The sequence below is a fragment of the Diadema antillarum genome, unplaced genomic scaffold, assembly GCF_040938485.1.
Source record: "Diadema antillarum isolate AM-2024a unplaced genomic scaffold, OU_Dant_1.0 seq00001401_RagTag, whole genome shotgun sequence".
Lineage (NCBI taxonomy): Eukaryota > Metazoa > Echinodermata > Echinoidea > Diadematoida > Diadematidae > Diadema > Diadema antillarum.
This window is the reverse complement of record NW_027272156.1, coordinates 428,901-450,901: the sequence shown is the minus strand read 5'-3', so window position 1 is coordinate 450,901 and position 22,001 is coordinate 428,901. Positions and strand designations below refer to the sequence as shown.

The window sequence follows — 22,001 nt, the reverse complement described above, 5'->3', positions numbered from 1 at the left end:
TTACAATTCAATCATAAATTGAAAAGAAAATTTTCTTATATGATTATGGTACTGCACCAGTGCTCAATCATTATTATTTATATGTTGTGGCTTATATTAATCACTAAAAACTTGTGACATTTTACTAATAGCTGAAGTTGCCCCCTGGTATATAATGTAGTGCATAATTTGATAATACTTTTACAGTGTAAGTCCTACTTAAAATGAACTAAACTAAAATGAAATAGAATACAGCAAAATAACTTTAACAAACTACAACTTTTTGAACCATTATAGTGTGTCCACCAAATTCTGTTAATATATAGAAAGGTAAGAGGGCCTCTTTTATCCATCTGCAGCTCACTGAGTTAGAGTCAGATTAATCAACCTGTGAATAATGTTAGTATTTACTTCTGACCACACAAAAATTTCCAAATGATGTCTTCAGAAACACCACAGTGATTTGATCATCGACTGTAATCATGACTTGGCCTATGAATTTCCTACAAGTTTCCTGTCTCTGTCTTTCTTCTTTGACTTTGTCTATTTTCTCATCCTGAGTGTTGCCATTTAATCACAAGAAGTGTGCATCTTCTCTTTTGCAGTAAGTTGTACAACTGCCTGACAGCAAATGATAAAATACACTGTAATGGCACTTGTATGAAAGGAAACTGGATTGTACAGCAAATGGTAACATGAAGAGTAAAGGTAGAAGCAGAAGCCCATTGACTTTAATATTTAAAATCTTATTAGGATGGGAAAGTTTAGGCCTAAATGTTATATTTTAGAGCTGTATCACAATTACTGACTGGGTAAATGTTCATCATAAATGGTGTTTTTGTCTTTATTCCTTTTAAAAAGAAAGGATTAAAGAACAAATTTCAAAGGGTAGCAGATGCTCTGTATCAAATGGGCATGAAAATAAAAATACATAGTCTCTGTGGAGGAAAGATCTAAGAAACAGATGAAAGAAGGTCATAGTCATGCACTTCCCATTAAAGATAAAGGACTTGAGGATGAAAACAGGACATGTTCAATAAAAGGTCAGACTATCGACTTGGTGATGATAAAGCCTTTAGCATACAAAAAGATCAAAGGTGTCACATTTAGTGGGCATCCATGTCAAATAATGACTTCTAATTGGTCCTATCACAATGTGTATGATCCTTCTCTTAAATTCTTGATCTTTCCTCACAAAATTATCCTGTTCATTTCTCCCTGTCAGTAGCACTAGCAGTGCTCTCTTTTCATTATAAAGAAATTTTATGTCCTTCCTCTTCTTTCTATCCTTTGTTCAATTTATGCTGCATCACACCCATTCAATAGTCCCTCATCACTATACTTACTGTATGAAACCATGAGACTTTTTAGCAAGACAATATACATTGATATCTCAGAATTCAGTATGATTTTTAATATTTGAGAATGGGTATCTGTAGCAAACCTTACAAAGTTATCAATTAGCACAGTCTCCATGTAGTTCATATGAGAAAAGGTGACAGAAGGGAGGAGACTTTCAGCACAGAAGTCTTGTCAAGCGTGTACCCTGATGTCAGGACTCACTGTCAGAGGCATCCAGCTATGCTGAGTCATGTCAGTGTATCATACCATACATGTACATATATTTCAACTTTCACTCCTTTACTGCCAATCACTAACACTGTTAAGCTCAATGATAATGCCCTGAAGCTATTTCATGAACAGTTCACGTACATATTGGCACGAAAGTAGGTTATGTCATTCTCTTCCGTATTAGATGTGCGTGTAATTCCGTTACCATGTAATTCCGTTACCACAATTACAGAAGAACTGAAGGAGATATTTCACAAAATGTTTTGTGAGTTTTCAGGGAGTCACATGTAGAGAAAAAATTTACAAGGGGAGAAAAAAACAGTGATTAGTTTGTTCAGGAGAAAACTTTTTTCATTTTTATGGTAACGGAATTACATTAATTTGTCAGTAGATTTTGAAAGTTTCTCAAAAAAATATCATAATGAGAGCGACTGAATGCTTCATTGAATGTGATTGTTGAAGCACAGGAAGAAAGATGTGGAAGTATGGTTAAAGCAGAGAGATATTTAAGTTGTTTCATTTTGAATTTTCATTTAATATTGCAAAATTTTAGATGAATACAATAAATAGTCTCCCAACTTTAAAAGTGTGTACAACAAAAACGAGGAAAGTTATTGGAAAAGGGTTTTTTGTTTCCGTAAATACAACAATCCGTCTGTACGGGAAACTTAAATTTCTGGGCATTTACTTAACTTTGAATTTTGCTGTTTTTGCCCTTCCCATACGGAATTGCCCCTATCCATCTGTCCATTTATTTTCAAGTCCTGGAACAGACTGAGTCCGTTACAATTTTATCTAGAACAGTGGTTTGCTGTGATTTGGTATAGTGATTTTGCCATCATAGAAATATGTTTAGGGCAATTTCCCTATGGGCAATTACCCCAGACCCTTTCCCTGACCATAACCCTGAATCCTGAATCTAAACCTAAACCTAACCCTTACCCAAACTCTATAACCTTAAACCTAACCCTAAACTTAATTGCCCTCGGAAAGGTACGCATAGAAATTTGTGCCACTTGCATTGTGTATATTGTCACCAAAAAGACTAATTGTGTCAAGTGGCCAGGTCTGTCCTTTTCACAAATATATGACTGAGTTCTAGGCTCTTCATCTCCCATCCGTCATGTGTGAGTTGCCTAATGTCTATACTAATTTAAATATATGGTTTATTATTTGCTTATTTCTTTGGGCCTTAAAAGATATAGCAGTACACAGTGATAGCATGAGCACAGTTGAGCTGTAATGTGGTCATAACTTTTCTGATCATGTCTTTCCATCTATCACACCTTGTGCTTCATTCTTCCCCCGGCAGCTGAGTGAGGTAGAGAAGCAGCGGGCTCTGCTTGATGTGGCCGCCAAGGAACTCAAACAGAAATATTCTGACGAGCAGGAGGATAACATCAAACTGGAGAAAGAGGTAAACTAAGTACATTGATCAATAAAATGTTTACGTCGAGGGGAAAAGAAATTGATGTTCAATGGTCTGACAGTGTTGGACTGTGTTGATACACCACCTAGTGCACTGCACTGTACTAAAACAAAAACAGCAATGAAAAAAGATGAGTCACTGTTGCTATGGAGCAAAATGTCATCTGTATAAATAATTAGTGAAGAGTGGCATTCTGCACATAGAAGATTTGACCCCGTTTGAACATCAGTTTGTTCAGCTGTTTGGAAAGCATGTGTGACCTTTGTAGCAGAAATGGTGCATACAGCAGTACCTTAGTGTGCAGACATATAAATTTCAAAGGTCCAGCGTATATTTCTTCAAGAAATTACAACTATATACATGCCAGAATTTTTAAAAATTCCGTATACAAACCATTGACCAAATGTGCAGTACATACTTGTGTATTTGTGCATTTCTATGTGTGTGTGAGTTTTTGTTGTACCATCTCTTTGAACTAACAGTGAATGTTTTCATTTGGTCTGTTCAAAGAGTGCATCCTGTTATCTGACCCCAAAGCAAGCCAACATAAAGTCTTACAAAGATCCTTATAGTGTCATTAGGGTCCTGGTATTTTCATGATTCTTTCTGCCTGTTGCAAACAATAATAAATGCGGGCCAATGTTGCCACTGAAGTTGGATATCAATTAAGCTGAAACAGCGATTGGGGCATTGCAGGTTAAAAAGGTCTTTTAATAACAGCCAGGTAATAATGTATACACCGTCTATTTGGTGAGTCTAAACTTTTACGAATCAGGACTTCTCAACAATTTCACGAGTGGTGAAATTCACGATTTTGGAGTTTAGTACTAAACGGAGAAATGTATACGTATATGTTACATTCATATCGGGATCACAGAGTCAATATTTTTGTGTTTAAATTCGCGAATAGCACCCGACTCACGAAATTTGCGAAAATAAAAACGTTGCAAAATATTCGGCGTATGCAGTAACATACTTGTATCCAATTCTTACCCCCAGATGGAGGAGATGGATGAGAAGCTGAAGGAGAGCAAGGGCATCAACTTCCAGCTGACCCAGTGCCTGGAGGAGGCTGTCTCCAAAGGGGAGAGGATCAAGGAGGAGAAGGAGGAGGTGGAGAACCAACTCGAGAATCAAGAGGTGGGACTGAGTGATCATTTTACTCTCTTCAGTTTACTGTGTGAAGGCTGAGTGAGCAGGATTATCAAGTTAAGAGTCAGTTCAGGTTGATCAGGGGGTGCGACTGTATGATATTTTATGCTCTCGATGCCCCTTGAGGGTGCTAGTATAGCAGGATCGTCAAGTTGAATATTGTAGTCATTTCTCATTGATCGGAAGCATCGGCTTTATAGTTTTGCAGGGAATATCCATATGATAAAGTGAAAGTCCAGTGTTCAAAGCTTCCATTTAGAAAGACACCACAGACACACTGAAGGAATTCCATTTATCATGTCTCACTGTTCATTCATGCATATACTTTAATGTCAATTCTAACATCCCTTTATGCATGCATAGTTTGATGTCAATTCGAAATTTTGATCTTAGCTTTCTTCGACGATAAAAGTTAATCCATATGATCTCCTGTCGGTCATGAAGTACATTGTTGCTTCAAGATATATACAACAATCAAAGAAAATGCAACTCAATTTACATGACAAAAAAAAAAGGAGGGGAAAAAAAAGATCTGCAAGCCACAATGGATTCAGGAATGTTCGTCTTCTTGCCTGACAGATCCAACATCATCATGAGAAGGTGAAGTTTGAAGGCACCGTGGCCCAGCAGACCAAACTCATTGACTTCCTTCAAGCCAAGGTGGATGCCCCGCCCAAAAAGAAGAAGGGTCGTCTCTTCGGCCGGACTCAGCAGTCCGCATACGGCATCGCGAGCACAGGCATTACTGGCATCACCTACCCCATGCAGGTAAGATTATGGCAGTGAGTCCAATCGGGAAAATACTCAAGTTTAGGGGACTACTATGGAATAGTAGTCTATTCATCTTACATTCTTTTCTCCATTCCATTCTTTCCCGCTCCCTCATCCTGTCCACTACTCACACATTTTTATTTACTACTCCCAGGGCCTCTTGCTTGAGTTCCTCTCTCTCATATCATCGCTGGATGAATGACTCTTTTTTTATCAATGGTCAGATAATCAGTTCAGTGATGTCCTGTCCAAATCTTAGCTGTCTTTCCCCCACAATAAAGCCACCATGACATGTCAAAGGCTCTCCCATTCTATGCAGTGCTTTGGCTGCCTTGTTTTTTTGCTGTCCTGAACATTTGACATTTTATAGATTAAAGGTCTTGTCTCCCCAGCGATGACATATGACATCCCTCTTTGTCATTCTTGTCCTCATCTGACCAACCTCTGCCACTTGTGGGCGTGTCGTCTCTTCTATCGTTACATCCTCTTGATACATTATATCTCCCTTTATACAGGGCTCCACACTAACTTTTTGTCCTCAATTTCAGAGTTTTGGTGGCCCGAGAGAAAAATTTGGTGGCCCCACCCCCTCCAAAAAAACAAAAAAACAATAAAAACATTGAAAGTCCTTTTTTTTTTAATGAGTCAAATATTTAAGTTTTATCATAGTAAGAATTGGAAGTTGGACATATCTACTCATAAATAAACCTCAACAAACTCGCAACACTCACTCTCATGCACTCATTTAGTCATTTTCATCCATCCTTTAAACAAATTTAACTGCTAATTTCCGGCGCAAAAAGTTACAAATTTATTGACATACTTTTCAAAAAATGTTGGTGGCCAAAGGCGGACCACCAAATTTGCCCTTTTTTGAAATTTGGTGGCCCGACTTTCATTTTTGGTGGCCCCGGGATACCGGGCCACCATTAGTGTCAAGCCCTGCTTTATATATTAGTAGACTTTCACCACATCTAAATTTCACAGTCTTTCTACTCCTAACACCATTTGTCTTGATCTATTCATGCCCATCTGATTTTTTTTTTTCTCTCTCAATTTTTGCCATTCCATCATCGTTGCTCATCTTTGTAGATGAAGACACAATTCGATTGCATAGACACAAACACACACATGTACCTTGGATCCTTTCTTGGATGTATCATATCTGTTGCATTTCCACAAACATACTATGCTGTTGATCTGTATTTATCTAAGATCTGTGTATAATCTGTGTATATCAACAACATGTTATGTCACTGATCTGTATTTCTTTAAAAAACAAGTCCACCTTCATATACATGTGGATTGAGTGAATGCAACAATATTAGTAAAACACATCAGTGACAGTTTGGGGAAAATCGGACAATCCGTTCAAAAGTTATGAATTTTTAAAGTATCTGCGCAGTCACTGCTGGGTGAGAAGACTACTACAGTGTATGATGTAATATGCGTACAACGATATAAAGAAAAGAAAAAGAGAATTTCACAAAACTTCACTCTTTGAATAAAGTGCACATTTCTTTGACTTATTTCTGACATATGATAAGGGTAATATTATTCCCCCTGCCTTCTGAAAGAGAGAAGTCAAGTGTTCTTTTGTTATGCGAGAAAAGTGAAAATATGTTGAATTTTCTTTATTCTTTCTTTATATCGTTGTACACATGTGACATCACAAGCTATAGTAGTCTTCTCATCCAGCCTTGACTGAGCAGAAACTTCAAAAATTCATAACTTTTGAAAGAATTGTCCGATTTTCCTCAAACTCTCACTGATGTGTTCTACTAGTATTGCTGCATTCAATCAATCCACATGTCTATGAAGGTGAACTTGTCCTTTAATCTTTATTTAACCTTCCTCTGTTTTCTTTGTATGTTTGCCTGTCTGTCTGTCTGTCTGACTTTATATGTCTTGTTCCTCTGACTTCCTGTCCACTTGTTAGGTCAAGGAGCTGCAGCAGAAGCTTGATGCTGAGAGGAGCCGTGCCTGGGAGCTGCAGAAGGCTCTGGACAGGGCCAGGTCAGACCTGCAGGCAGCAAAGCTAAAAGGTACGATTGGTGGCAGCTGATTGATCTCAAATAGCAGAGCTGCCAAGTCTCCCTGATTCTGCAGAAGTCTCCCTGAAAATGTCAAAATGTGTTCATGTCTGAATAAGAGAAAAGTAAAATCTCCCTGATTTGGGAATCATTTTTGCTCATTGAAATACATGTAACACACAGATGTCTCCCTGATTGGTCTGTGGAATCTCCCTGATTTGGATGTGAGAATGTTGGCAGACCTGAAATAGGATGAGAAGGCTTTGTGGTTTAGTGGATAAGACTCTATCTAATTTTGAGAGCCCTGGTTCAAGTCTTCTGGTAGCAACAATAATGCCCTTAATAGACAAGGCACTGAATCCTCATTGTTCTTTAGCAGGCACAACAGTCGGTCCCATGGTTGCTCCTTAGTGTGGACATAAATCAACCAAAGAGTTAATCCAGATTCGTGAAATACTATACTTGTTCACTGTTTGATGTGGGATTTTATAGAATAGTTTGCCAGGACTATAAAATCTGAACATTCACTCCATCCACAAAATCTGCAATGATTTATGAGTGTGTATTCAAAAAGCTTTGTTAGTATAATCAAGCTGATATTGGACAATTATCTGAATTTTACAAAGATCCTATTCTGCACAGAGGTTGGCGGATAGCAACACTGAATGTTAAGTACCTTAATTGTGACTTGATAAGTCAGTCAGGCATTAGTCTTTATAAATTGGGCTACTTAAAAATCAATTATTGCAGTGTACAGTTATCACCGTTGGCTAAGTTACACTATCAAAACTGCCTTTGTTATGATTATTGCTGCAGCAACCACCACCAGTTCCGATTTTGGCTCCGAGCTCTCCCTCCCCGATCTGCCCTCCACCCCGGGCTTCACCCAGGCCGCCAACCTCATCTCAGCCATCGTCCAGTCGCCCGGCAACCGGGGGGCCAGCCCGTCCAGCCTCATCCTGCCGACACCCGGCGACAAGCGGACCAAGGCACTGACCAACACGGGCAAGGGCACAATGAAGCGGCTGAAGGAGCGCATGAAGCACAACATCCCGCACCGCTTCACCGTCGGCCTGAGCATGAGGGGCACCAAGTGCGCGGCCTGTGCGGACAACATCCACTTTGGCCGACAGGTGGCCAAATGTCAGGGTAATACAGACCATGCAGTGCACTGTGCAATGACACCATTATGCATTCCTTTCTTCAATTGTCGAAGCATATCCAGACAGCTGTATTCCTATTGGTAGCTCTCTACAACCAGAATAGAATACATCATTGCAGTTTGTTTTACAATTTACTGATGATACTATCTTTTTTTACTGTCTGCCGATAATACACGTTTTAGAGAAGAGGCAACAAAGGAACTGTAGCTTACGCGTTAGGTTGACTTGCTCCCAGCTCTCAACATAGTTGGGATGAAGAAACAAAGAAAAAGATATTACTATCTTTTTTCATATGATCATCAAAACAAAACAAAAAGAAGACTAAATAAATTAAAAAATGATCACAACTTCAAATAATTTTTCGTTTGCATATCATTCCCCTGAATTGTTGTTGAGTTTAAAACAATACCTACAATAATCCCTTTAAAATCTGTATTGTGTCACCATGAATTTCCTGTTGATCTGAGGCACATTGCTGCACTCACTTGAGTGAGCTTGCTAACTTTACAGCTAGGCCAGGTTTGGATGGATCACTGAATTCCGATGACAGAGAAAGCTTGGTAAAGTTAAAGCAAAGTGCTCAGTACTTAAAGAGTTAATTTCTTCCAATCAAAATTTGTTCTTTGCCTCGGACAGAGTGCAACCTCATCTGCCACCCTAAGTGTGCCCACTGCCTGCCCCACACCTGTGGCCTGCCCTTCCAGTTCATGCGCCACTTCAAGCAGGTCATGGACGGTTCGCCCGCCACCACGCCCAGGTCCGTATCCTCTGCCTCATCGACTGCCTCGTCGACGGTCTCATCCTCCTCCTCATCGTTTGGCCAGGGTTCCATCGTGTCGGGGAACACCAACCTCAGCTGCTGCCAGATTCAGGGCTGGATGAAGACGCCAAGGTAAGAGGGATTTTTTTCAGAGACTGAATTTCATTGTCACACATACATGGGTTCACCGCTCTGCAGTTTCATCCCCTCTTACTTAGCTTGGGGAGCAACATTTTCAAATGCCGGGGCTACATGGTTGCGTGATCGTCCTGTTGATTATACAGCAAAACTTTCAACTGCTAATACCATTTTAAGCAAATATCATATATCACTGTGTGATATGAAGAAATTTTCGGGTTCATGTCAATGTTTGACATGTGCTGTGAAGAAATAAGTGCAGGTCAATTCAACGTAACATCAAGAAAGCGTATCGTACTGTAATTTTACTGCCTTTTGTGTTCACATTGCCTTCCCCTTAGAAGGTTCTGGAGGTATTAATTATTCCAATTGTAATCCTGCTCATGCATAGACTGTTTATGCCACTACTACTAAGTGCATAAAGCAGAGACTTTGGATCAGTTTTTGAAAGACCAATCATGGTGCCGTATGCTCAGGTGCATAGAGTACACTATACACACTGCTGTAAGATTGCCAGCTGTAGTTGTACATTCTGTGTCATAATCACTGGCTGATATGCTCAGTAGATGCCATATGGTTTGCATGAATGCCTTTTTACAACAGACCATTATAATTATCTCATATGTCATCTGCCTTGTATTGCATCAATCAAGCATTCCCAAGTTGTTGCATTGCATCTTGCTTTGATGTCATAAACAGTTTGCCAGTTTTTTCCTGTTGGGATGGGAAATAACCCATGTCATCAACTGACTGAATGAGATAATGTCTGACTGTCATGGGGATTAAATCCTTTCTACTTTCTTTCCAGGAGCAACAAGCAGGGATGGGAAAAGAAATGGGTGTGTCTGGAGGGAACGAAGCTTTGTCTGTATGACAAAGAGAATTCTTCAGGTTAGTCTCTATTTTATTGCTTGTTCCTCTAGCACTTAGTGACTCTAGGACCTTGTCTGTCTGTATGTATGCATGTTTTTCGTCTCTAATTTCTCTGCCACCAATGTTTTCTACTAGTTTCCTCACTTGATGTTTTGTCTCTCGCAACAGTTGCGCAAATTTCAGCTCAGAAGCACCTGGATAGGATTAATTTAGAATTTCTCATATATGTGCAACTGTAGCAAAGATCACAGATAGTGCTTAAATTCTCAATATTCTGTGTAATTCTCAGTGAGGATAAAGGATGACCCTTAGATACATGTGTAATCCGAGTTTCTCATTCGGCATTTAAGTTATACACTTGTACTAGTTTTGAAGGTGCTTGGCAAGACTGATCGTCATGTTTAATTTGCCGTTGTCCATGTCGACCGCTAGGTTCCGGTGCGCCCATCTTAGAGTACGACCTCTGTCCTACTGATGGTGTGGTGACCGTCCATGCCGGTGTGTCATCGGCTGAGCTGCCCCGCACGGCGTCCAGCGATCTGCCCTTTGTCTTTCGGGTGGAGTCCAGGCCAATCACCACCTGCTGGCCAGACACCAAGACCCTGTACCTCATGGCCCCCAGCTTCCAGGACAAACAGCAGTGGATGGTGGGTGTAAATCCAGCTGTAGCTGTCATAATGATAGAGCTGCACCTATGACTATACTCATGTAATTTTTCACATTCAACATCAAACCTCAAAGTCACCCAACAGAATATCCACATTCAAGGTTTTACATAATTGCAACTACCTCGCAAACAACTGAATTTCCCTACTTTTTGTTTTCTTCCAAAGTTTATGTAAATATATTTATATTTTGTGCTTCCAGCCTCCCTTTATTAAAATTTTGTTTGATTGTTTGTTTGTAATGCAAGAAAATATGAAAACAATTATTGTAGCTTTTCTAGAGGAAAAATAGGCATATGTGATTGATTTCTGTGCACTCTTTTCATGATGAGGTATTATGTGATATATCCCAGGATGATTGATTGACTTCAGCTAATATCTTACCAGCTGTTTGGGGGACATTTCCTTTTGCAGCAACATTGAAAGAAAAGGAAATGAAGAACTGTGAAGGAAAACTGTCATGAAAAGGCCTTGAATACAACTGTGTGATTTCCACGAATGAAGGGTAGAAGCATGCAGTGTTACTGTATGACCTGTTGTCAAAACAAATGTGTGGGACTAATGATTGAGGTTTCACCACTCTCTTGCCCTCTTTGGACAGGTGGGAGTGGAAGTCGCCACCATCAGAGGGCGCAATGCCGGGCCCGACGGCTCCATGCGGGACCGAGCGCGGCTGATCGGCAACACCCTGCTGAAGCTTAACCAGACTGACCGACTGGACATCAACTGTACCCTCCTCATTAATGATGGGGTGAGTAAAAAACATAAAACCAAAACAAACAGCACTATTAACACAACCACAAAGTGTTATATTGTTCCATTATGCACTTTTGTCATCCGTATTGACCCATTTACAAGTGATCACCAATTATTCTAGTCTCAGCACTCTTGTTTTGATACAACAGTTATTATTTCAAACACATGCATATACTTGTGTGATATTGCTTGCACTTTTGTTTGTTTGAAATACTGATTTTCTGTCTTTACTTGGAATAGTTTGCATTTAAGCTCTATGGTAGGTGCTTTGCTGTTGATTTCATCACTGCTTTATTTGATTCTTTGAATCTTGTTATCTTTATCCAACATGTGATTCTGTCATTCATGCACTGTAAAATGTATGAGAGTGGTAGAATTCCCTAACACAGTGCTTTTCCACACAATTGAGGAAAATTGCACACTGCAGTAGATTATCTATTAGAACTAATAACACCATTAATTTTCAAAATGAATCACAGGGTACAACATCAAACCAGTCTGTTGTAATTATGTTTGCTTCCAGGCTTATTTTCTTTCACTGCATGCACTTTATGTTGCACTTTATTATCTTTAAACTTTGTTTGAGTTAGGCTTTGTGTAACACAATTGAAATAAAACAAAATAATGCACAATGCATGCTTTCTCCCTTTCAATACATATACATTAAAATCTAAATGAGAAATATTCTTCTGTTGATTTGAATTTCACTGGTTGAATGTGCAGTGGTTTATTGCTGTGTCATTACATTGTCTCATTTCTGTTAGAGTGTGCTCATATAAAGATTTTACAACTGTAGTACTAACTCATCCTTACATGGCTTTACACCATTTTTTCAAGAATGGCCAAGTGTTACATTCAGTGTCAGACAGAAGTTTATAAAGTATGGTACAGATGCCAAATGATTGTAAGCAGATACTGTATACACCGAATATTTCGCAAGGTTTTTATTTTCGCGAATTTCGCGAGTCAGGTGTCGTTCGCGTAATTAAAGACACACGAAAATATTGACTCTGATCCTGATGTGGATGTGACGTACGCATGTACATTTCTCTGTTCAATACATGACTCCACGATAGCGAATTCAACCACTCGCGAAATCGTTGGGAATTCCCGAATCGCGAAAATTTAGACTCGCAAAATGTATGGTGTATACAGTAAATGTTCCCAACTTTGACAAAACCGATCTCTTGATTAACAAGCTTGTGATCTTTTTATATGATTTTGACAGCTCACCCTTACACATACTAATAAGTTTGCCTGCATATCTGTTTGTTTGTCTGTTGTTTGTTTGTTTGTTTGATTGCTCATCTCACTGTCTGCACGCCTGCTTGCCTGTCTACTTCTGGCTTGGGATGAAATAAAGGATAAAAAGGCAAGTTTCAGACAGTATCGGTAAAATATCATCTTGGGTTTACTGTTAACTAAATGTGCCATGAGTTCTTTTTCTAAGACAGAAACAGAAAGTATTTATTCCACATATCTCCAATAACCTAATTCACAATATATGTAGTAAAGTACTTAGTGACACTTGATCTTGTTTTGAAATCAGTCACACTTGTTTTGTTGTTGTTGTTGTTTTGCTAATCATTAGCATCAAACTTTATTCATAGCCTAGTACTGACTCCAGTCACCCCTTTTTCTGAAATAGATTCTGCTGATTGGAGCCGAGGAAGGCCTGTATACCATGCTGCTGATGGACCGGCAGAAACCACTCTCCCAGCTGGGAGGGGTGAGCAGCGTCTTCCAGATGCAGACCATCACTCAGCTCAGTCTGACTGTTATGATCACAGGTGAGCTTTACAGGGAAACCAATTTGCTGAAATACTGAATAGATATTCTATTACATTTCGATGTTGTTTGACTGGAAATTGACATTAAGAGTTAAATAGCACTTTTTTTCCCTTCTTAAAGTGACCAATTTTTTTATTTTGTTTTGTTTGTTCACCTATTTTTTATATCTTGGGAAGGGGGTTGGGGTGGTGGATATGTTTAGTTTGTTAACCCATTGAGGATGAGTCCCGAGTATACTCGAACAAGTGTCTATGGCAGATGCGTGTTGTAGCAACATTAGCCCGTCCTCAAAGGGTTAAGAGGCACACAGACTGATAATGAAATTAACATTTTTATTGCCATCAGCAACCTGTTTGCATGAAATATCAATGGCATTTTGTTGCCTCAGACCTCAGAGGGTTTAGATATCTACATATATGAGTCCATGGAAAGAAATTGCCCTGGAGGTTTCAGCTAGGACTAACATTTTAACATCTGTGTCTTCACTGACTCCCCTTAGGTCCGGAGCGTAAGCTGAGCATCGTGGACCTGCGGCACCTGAGGACGATGAGCAGCCAGGCCACCGTCTCAGAGGTGGACATCAACTACACAGATATCCAGGGTATTGAGGTAAGGCATCCCACTCTGGGTACCACTGGTATCTATCCAGACTGATCCATACCTTGGCAAGGGTTCTGTATACGCGAATATTTCACGAATATTTTCACGAATTTTACGAGTCAGGTGCTATTCGCAATATTAAAGACACACAAAAATATTGACCATGATCCTGATATGAATGTGACGTGCTTGTATACATTTCTCCGTTCAGTACAGGACTCCATGATTTCGAATTTAACCACTTGCAAATTTGTTGGGAAGTCCCGATTCATGAAAATTTAGACTCACTAAATATATGGAGTACACAGTATTTTCTAGAACATCACCATGCAACTCGACCAGCTTGCAAACTCTAGCAATTCTGAACTTGAGCCTTTATAACATTGAAAGTGTAATTAACCCACCTTTGTTGTTGTTAGATATTGTCTGGGATCATGTAAACAATAGTGGAAACCAACTATGAATGTATGAATGTGGCAAAGAGAATGAATTAAGTTTTGGAAGAAAGACAAAGAATGACACTGTCATTGAAAGTTTACTCTTACATGTGCATTTCATGTCATATATGTTTGATGAATATTGCTCCGTCTTCAGTGAAACAAAATGTGAATATGCAGGTATAAAGAAAGGAAGGATATGCAGTTATTCAGGGTTCTGAAAAGACAATTATTCTGTCTTCTGTTTCCAGTCGTGTCATCTGTTTGCTGCTGGTAAGGTTGATGGTTCCTTCTACCTGTGTGCTGCCATGCCAACCAAAATCAGCATTCTCAAGTACAGTGAGGGACTCTCAAAGTTCTGTGTCAGGAAGGTGAGTGCCACGGCAATTTGTAAAACTGTGAATTCTCACAACAAAGGACTGGTGATATGAAACTTGTTTCTTTGTCTTCTTCCATCCTTCATATGATTTTTCGGTGAAAATGCTGATATATTTTTTGAGATATGTCTGTTTTTCTGTTTGAGTCGACCGTGGGAAAGGATTACGATCTTTTCTGGACATAAGTCTGCGCCTGCATGAATATGCATTTGATTAACATATTGCTAGTCTGTATACACCAGACTCACTACCTGCGAAGTTTCCTGTTTGCGCAATTAGTAGTTAGGTGAAAATAAGAGCAAAAAGACAACCGAATTTAAGAGAAAATACTAGACATGCACAACTAGATCATCCTCCTGCACATGCGTTCTCTACTGGTCAGTGCACGCTTAGCCAATCAGCGGTGTCAGGTTCGGCACAATGCGACAGGGTTCGGTTTTCAGTCCACAGGATGGTGAGTGGGCAAGAGAGGAACCCTGCAATGTGCTTCAACTGTTTCATGCAGCACGAAAACCGATACATCGGACTGCGTACTGCTTACGCTATGGATTTTATGTGGGTCAAAAGTGACAGTGATCTCGATTTTTTCCGGACATAATCGTGCGCCGAATGATACAGAAAAGATATTTGGAACTCAGTATGGATATACTACCACAAATCATATACCGCAGTTTCATATTTGGGCAATGAAGGAAAATGTGAAAAATTAACACTTGTTTTGAGACCAAATTTTCTGTTTTGGAAGCTAAGTTTCGACGTTATTTTCACAGGTTTATCCTCAATAAAACCCCAAATTACTAACATTGCGAGTTAGAGAATAATTTCTTCTTCAATTTGCTGTATAGAATCAATCATTTGATGGCTTCTGAGGTGAGATATTGCGATTGTCCTGCATCACTTCCCCAGCGGTTTTGCGTACACAAGCTGTCTACTTTATGCAAATGAGGCTTCGAGATCATATGCTTTTGGCGAGTTAATTGCACCGTATCGCCGTGCCTGATATGATATTGTACCATGGGCAAAACAAATCATACGCAAGGTGCTCTCAACCCTGTTACCTGTTTACCCAGGGCAATGGATGTTGGGCAAGTAAAATGAATGGGATTTTGCCTGTTAAAAATTATGAGACACTTTCCTGGAATCGAGGGGGAGAAATATATTTTGTAATGCCCTGTAGCTCAGATCAAATTTCACACAATATCTTACAGAGAAATTTCATCCTGATATTATTTTGCTTTACATGAAGACAGAAAAATCAGATAAGCACAGTGTATCGGTGGAAATTTGCAGTTCATAATTCTTTTTGTGTGTGTGTGTCTGATTTGTTCGCGAAATTTTTAATGATCTACTCGTCTGATGTTTTTGTTTTCATACAAAGCAACGTAAAATCAAGATGGAATTTCCATTTAATAATGTGACCCTTTTGCAAAGTATCTTGTTGCTATGGATACCAAATCTCTGTGATCCCTCTCAACATCCAGGAAATCCAGACGGCTGAACCCTGCAGCTGTCTGCTCTTCACGGAGAAGAGCATTCTGGCCGGGACGGACAGGTTCTACGAGATTGAACTGAATGACTTCAAGATCGACGGTAAGAGGATGACGTTTGTCTTGCTATTCAGACATTGATTCCTCAGTGATATCTATGGTCCTGTTTCTTGTTCTCAGTTCAAGTTGTCTTTCCTGTGAAACCTACACATCTGTTCAAGTCATATCTACCAGCCCTCTTAGAATGTCTGGAATAGGGCCTGTGGCTGATTTTTAGTTCAGAGGAAGACTTTAAAGGGGAATTCCAGACCAGTTAAAAGCTAGTCTGATAAGAAAGAGTCAACTTCATAAGCACAACAGTGAAAATCTGATCAAAATTTAATAAAAATCAAGGAGGTTATATATTCTTAGAGTACTGTTAAAGGGGATGGCTAGTAACTGATCAGTGGGAATGCTGGGGGATGATTGTTCCTATCCTTGTGGGATTCATTTAAGAGTACATTATATATCTATTGTTGTGTGAAAATTATTTGCTTCAGAATGGTCTCATATTCAAGTAATGTGCAGTTTAATTCCAGGTTAGCATGCCTGTACAGTGACGGCGCGATCGTTGACGGCCCGTTAACGATCGCCCCGTCACTGTACAGGTATGCTAACCTGGAAACATTAAACTGCACATTACTTGAATATGAGACCATTCTGAAGCAAATAATTTTCACACAACAATATATATATATAATGTACTCTTTAAATGAATCCCACAAGGATTGGAACAATCATCCCCCAGCATTCCCACTGATTCCCACTGATCAGTTACTAGCCATCCCCTTTAATCTTCACAAAACAATTCTTGAACTGTCAATATAAATATGCAAATAAGTGAGTTGATGATATCATCGCCTCACAACTGGTCTTATAGTTTGTAAACAAAATCTTTAAATTTCCTCTTCTTTTTTGTTTTATTTTGTTCAAACACAATTTTACCCCATTTTCACATCCTCATATATCTGTTTAGTCATTATTTTGAAGTTATTCAGCCAGAGATGACTACATATTTCACACTTTCACAGCTGAAAAGTATAATTTTCATTTTTTTTTTTGTACACCATCAATGAAAAACTTGTGAGATGGTGACATCAATGTCACCATCAACCATAGCAAAACTTCAAAATTTCATAACTTCCCTAATTTTTGTCCGGTTTTGATCAAATTTTCACTGTTTGGCTCATAAATGTTACTCTTCATTTCAAACTAATCTTTAACTGGTCCAGAGTTCCCTATATGCAGTATTTTACAATTTCAGTGAATTCTAGTAGAGTTTGGTCTGTATCAGATGTGCCTATTAGTGAAATATTTCTGGTTGTCACTGGTAAGACTGATCTGTGAATTTTGGTGTTCTGTTTTAAAGAGTTCCTTGAGTCAACGGACACCTCTCTGGCCTTCGCTGTATACGGAGCCAGTCAGCTGGACAGCTTCCCCATCACAGCCATACAGGTTGCTCCCGACGGCGAGCCTGAGGAGTTCCTCCTCTGTTTCCATGGTAATAGCATCCATCTATCACATTTGAATGCTCGATCTATCTAGGCCACCGAAATGCTCAATGTTATGATTTTGATTCAGAATGATGCACTTCATACCCCGTATGTTAAATATGTTGTTGGCCAGACTGGTCTTTTGTGGAAGAATCGTGTGAGGGGCTGAAAATGTAGCCTACACATTCGTTTATCTCTTTGAGTCTCGGGGCAACTTGCTTGTGAACAATGATGGCAGGATTTTAGCTTGACGGTCCTTAGGTTAAAACACTTGGAGGCTTTGTTTTATACAGATTAAAGTGCATCAACAGAAGTAACGTTCAGGTGACAGCGTACCTTGAGATAGTTGTAGTCAAGCGAATTGTTTTCTTATCTATTTCTATATCGAGCTACTGTAAAATCAGAAATGTTCACATGCATTTTCATTTTGTGAAGACTGAAAGAGCAAAGATTCACAAAATTAAAATACATGCAAAAGTTCCTGTCTACAGTACATGCATTGAATGCCAATGTCTCCATTTCGCTAAAATTACATGCCGTGAAAGTACATTATGTATCTTGCTTTACAGTATGTGAATATGCTGTGGAATTCCTATGCTGATACCTAACAGTAACTGTGATTTATTTGTTTATTTGTTATTATTTTTTCAGAATTTGGCATTTTTGTGGACTCCAAGGGCAGACGATCTCGGCCGGACGACATGAAGTGGTCAAGGCTCCCTCTAGCTTTCACCTACCGCCAGCCATACCTCTATATGGCCCACTTCAACTCTGTGGAGGTCTGTGAGATCAAGCAGAATGGGGACACTGAGAGGTATGTATGTTTTCCTAACCAGTTTCAGAAAATATTGATTTTTACTTTGTAATTTTAGAAACGGGCAAGCAGGAACCAACACCTTTTCTTTTTTCGATGCCTATTTCATGCCCACCACACTCGTGTAAAATGTATGAAAAATAATGGGAGACACATTTTTACTTCAAGCACATTTGTTACATCTCCAACCAAACTAGGTTACACATGACCACTGGCAAAAGCTTTCATGTAAGAAATTTCCTACTGTATTACTGATGTGTTCACAGCTATCAAACATGATGAGTCTATGAATGCTATAAAAAAAAAAAAAAAAAAAAAAAAAAAAAAATATATATATATATATATAGAGAGAGAGAGAGAGAGAGAGAGAGAGAGAGAGAGAGAGAGAGAGAGAGAGAGAGAATGCATTCAGTATATCATGTAATGCTGGGAAATATCTCTTTTTAACAATTGTATGTACTGGAATTCATTATGTTGATTTGATTTTTTTTTTTTTTGCCAGTCCGGCAAACCCCACCTTCATGGACATGGCGAATCCGCGCTTTGTTGGTCCGGCGATCACGCCTGGGGCAGTGTACATCGCATCCCTCGGAGACCGTAACGTGGAGCTGATGTGTCTCCAGGGCAACTGTGCCTCCGGCCCGCGAGAAAACACCTCTGCCCTGGACACCAGCAGCAGTACTGTGGGGGACAGCGTGAGCTGCACGGGGGTGGATGCGGCGGCCCGGAACCTGAGAGCCATGGGTCCCCCACCGCCCCCTGTTACCACGGTGAAGAGGACCCCCAGCCAGGAGTGCAGGACTCCCAACGTGACCCCACGCAGGTCGACAAGGAGGTGAGAAATGGGATGTCTGTCTGGGGATTCCTCCTTTACTGCTGTCAAAGTTTAAAATCACATTATGGTTTAATGTCATTTAGTGATATATATAATTCTATGTATTTAGATAAGTAGAGAGATTTAGATACAGATATAGATGTGTACACTTTTCCTTCTATAGATTTGAACAAGGTTGAGAAACGTGATTCTATACTATAACCATTTACGGCACCATTCTATCCTCCGCTTTAATATGAAACTTGTTGATTTGTCTCTTGTGTCAGCTCTAATTGCATGGGGGAGGGGATGTAAGTAGACATAGTGATGTAATTACACATAATAAGTTTACCTAAACCAATCTCTTGCTGTAAAGGCAATCCCAGAGACTCCAACCCCAAGCACCTTCTGATCTGATGGAGATTCTCCCGCCCGAAACCCCTAGCAAACAGGAGACTCTAAGTTAATGTGTGCGAAGCACGAAGCTCCTTGGGTTCTAGATGTTCTCTGGTGCTATCTAAGGCTTATTTTCAACATACGATAGCAATAAGTAAGAAATCCTTTCCACCTGGAGATACAGAGCCAGGGCGGGAGAATGGGAGATTTTGCAAAAATGGGTTTTCGGCGGGAGATCTCCCGTCGAAAACGGGAGAGTTGGAGTCTCTGCAATCCCTATTTGGGGGGGGGGGGGGGGAAATATGTATATATATATGCCTCCATGATGACATGTGTTTGATAATCCGCCTCCTCCAACCTTTTCTTCTGCAGTTCGATGAAGCGCCCTCTGCAAGAGGCCTACGACAACACCCCGAGGGGCAAGTTCAGCCGCACCTCGGCGAGAGCATCCGCTCGCCTCCCCTCAGCCTCCTCCTCCTCAGAGGACGAGTTGAGGCGGACGAAGTGCGGCATCAAGTTTGGCTCAATGTCCGGGAGGAAGACTCGCAGCATTAAGCGATGAGAAGATGCATATAATATGTAGTAGATGTTTGTAATTTCTTTGTTTCCACACCTCCATTTTTTTTTTAAACTGTGTAATGCCAGGAGAATAAAAACTTTCCTATAGGAGTAGGCTTGACACCATATCATATTCATTTCTCTAGATATTATTGCAAGACACCATTCCTTTATATTTTCTTTTCTCTTTTTGCTGCATAAAGCCACAAGACTAAAAGCTTGTCTGTAATCAAAAGTTTGACACCATCACAAGTTTATTAATCAAGATATTATTACAATACTGTTGTCAATGGGTGATTCAGAATTAATTTTGGATATGTTTGACAAAGAATGTTTGAAACTGTAAATACTGTAGCCTCGTATATACTGTATATAATGGGATATGTGTACATATGAGACATCACGAAGATATAGTGTATGCAGATGCATCGATAGTCTTTTTGGAAGGAACTAAATAACAAATGGATTGCAGTAGGGACTATATCAGTGGAAGTTCAATTACTTTTGCGAAGTATTTGTGCATCCATTACCGATGGTATTTGCTGGTCCACGTAAAGGTACTTGTAGTTAGACATTTGTTGCACTGAATGAGCTTGAAACTCCATTTTAGCAGATTTAATTTTTTTATCATTTAGCAAGGGGGACTAAATCTCTGTATAAACCAGATCATGACGCTTTCATATCTGCACACGAAACATATTGTGTACATATGTAATTATGTTTGTATATAGTTATTATGCATATACATCCACACACACATACATACACACACAGAGGTACAGTGTATGGGTATTAGGACGATTACATGTACATATTTGCTTGTTTAAGTTGCTTTAGACTGGGATGATGCAGACCTTTAATGGCCTAATTCTCGTGGAGGGTAGTGACCTCACTGGACATCTGAAAAAGACAATGACAAAGGTGAAGTTTTGCTGGAGTCAGCTGACAAATCATTAGCCAATTTTGCATAGGTAGCAATGCAGGGAGCAAAAAAATGGAGGTTTAGTAGTGATGGTTTGATTTTGTTTTTGTTTTTGTTTTGTTTTGTTTTGTTTTGTTTTGTTTTGATGCAGGATGCAATACATTTGTGTGCATGTTATCTTTGTTTTTTGGTTTTTTTTTTCTTCAGAGTCCAGGGGTTCTAACATATTTAAATACTTTTGTTTAAGTGTTTCTTTGCAAATACAATGGATGTATATACAAATGTGTACAGTTGTATATTGGTAAATTTCCCCGTGTTTGATACTGGTCTGGATGCTTATGAGACCAATGATTTGACACATGTTTACTTCTTAAAATATCCACCATTTGTATGATTGATCACGCTAGGCTTATAAGATGCGTTGTCACTAATACTGCTATGTACAAGGCATTTGCCTTATCTTTTTGATTTAAATTATATCACAGTTCACCTGTTCCTATCCTAATACTCACATATGAATTTGCATCAGTATTGAGGGGACACATAAGAGATTCATTTACTGGATGGTATCATTAATTTGTTCTTAGTGTGTAAACTCACATTTGTATGGGTCCATTTGTGATTTGAAGGAGGGCAAAGGAAGTTTGATATTTTCAAATATATGTCTAATCCAATGAGCTAGTTTTGCCTACCAGTAGCCATAGGAGGTGCTGTTGTGAAGTTTCCACCATCCATCTTCCATCGTTTTGTTAACTGTTTAATTCTGAGCATAACCTTCATTTGTTCTCTTGAAAACTTTGTAGAATATTTGGCCAGTTGAGGGACGTAACATTTTGTATTTATGTACAAAGGAAACATGGGTGGTTTGGAAAAGAAAAGTTGCATTGTCATTGCATTGCGAGTGAGATTTGGTGGGATATTGGTTGTTAAATAATCAGCTATACCATAAAATCCACAGGAATTTGAGTGTATTTTTGATTTG

At 39.4% G+C, this 22,001-nt stretch overlaps 1 protein-coding gene across 1 annotated transcript in view; it reads left to right on the top strand.

The window, feature by feature from the left end:
* Positions 1-20,101, top strand: part of LOC139709051 (citron Rho-interacting kinase-like) — a 41,284-nt gene extending 21,183 nt beyond the window's left edge. Inside the window, exons 23-40 of the mRNA XM_071621017.1 lie at positions 2,864-2,968; positions 3,980-4,120; positions 4,712-4,900; positions 6,843-6,948; positions 7,753-8,085; positions 8,736-8,881; positions 8,966-8,991; positions 9,806-9,888; positions 10,303-10,517; positions 11,137-11,286; positions 12,940-13,081; positions 13,582-13,691; positions 14,371-14,490; positions 15,978-16,086; positions 17,392-17,523; positions 18,167-18,329; positions 18,832-19,164; positions 19,912-20,101. Of these exons, the coding sequence (XP_071477118.1) occupies positions 2,864-2,968; positions 3,980-4,120; positions 4,712-4,900; positions 6,843-6,948; positions 7,753-8,085; positions 8,736-8,881; positions 8,966-8,991; positions 9,806-9,888; positions 10,303-10,517; positions 11,137-11,286; positions 12,940-13,081; positions 13,582-13,691; positions 14,371-14,490; positions 15,978-16,086; positions 17,392-17,523; positions 18,167-18,329; positions 18,832-19,164; positions 19,912-20,101 (2,793 nt within the window). The remainder of the gene's footprint in view (positions 1-2,863; positions 2,969-3,979; positions 4,121-4,711; positions 4,901-6,842; positions 6,949-7,752; positions 8,086-8,735; positions 8,882-8,965; positions 8,992-9,805; positions 9,889-10,302; positions 10,518-11,136; positions 11,287-12,939; positions 13,082-13,581; positions 13,692-14,370; positions 14,491-15,977; positions 16,087-17,391; positions 17,524-18,166; positions 18,330-18,831; positions 19,165-19,911) is intronic.
* Positions 20,102-22,001: the final 1,900 nt, after the last annotated feature.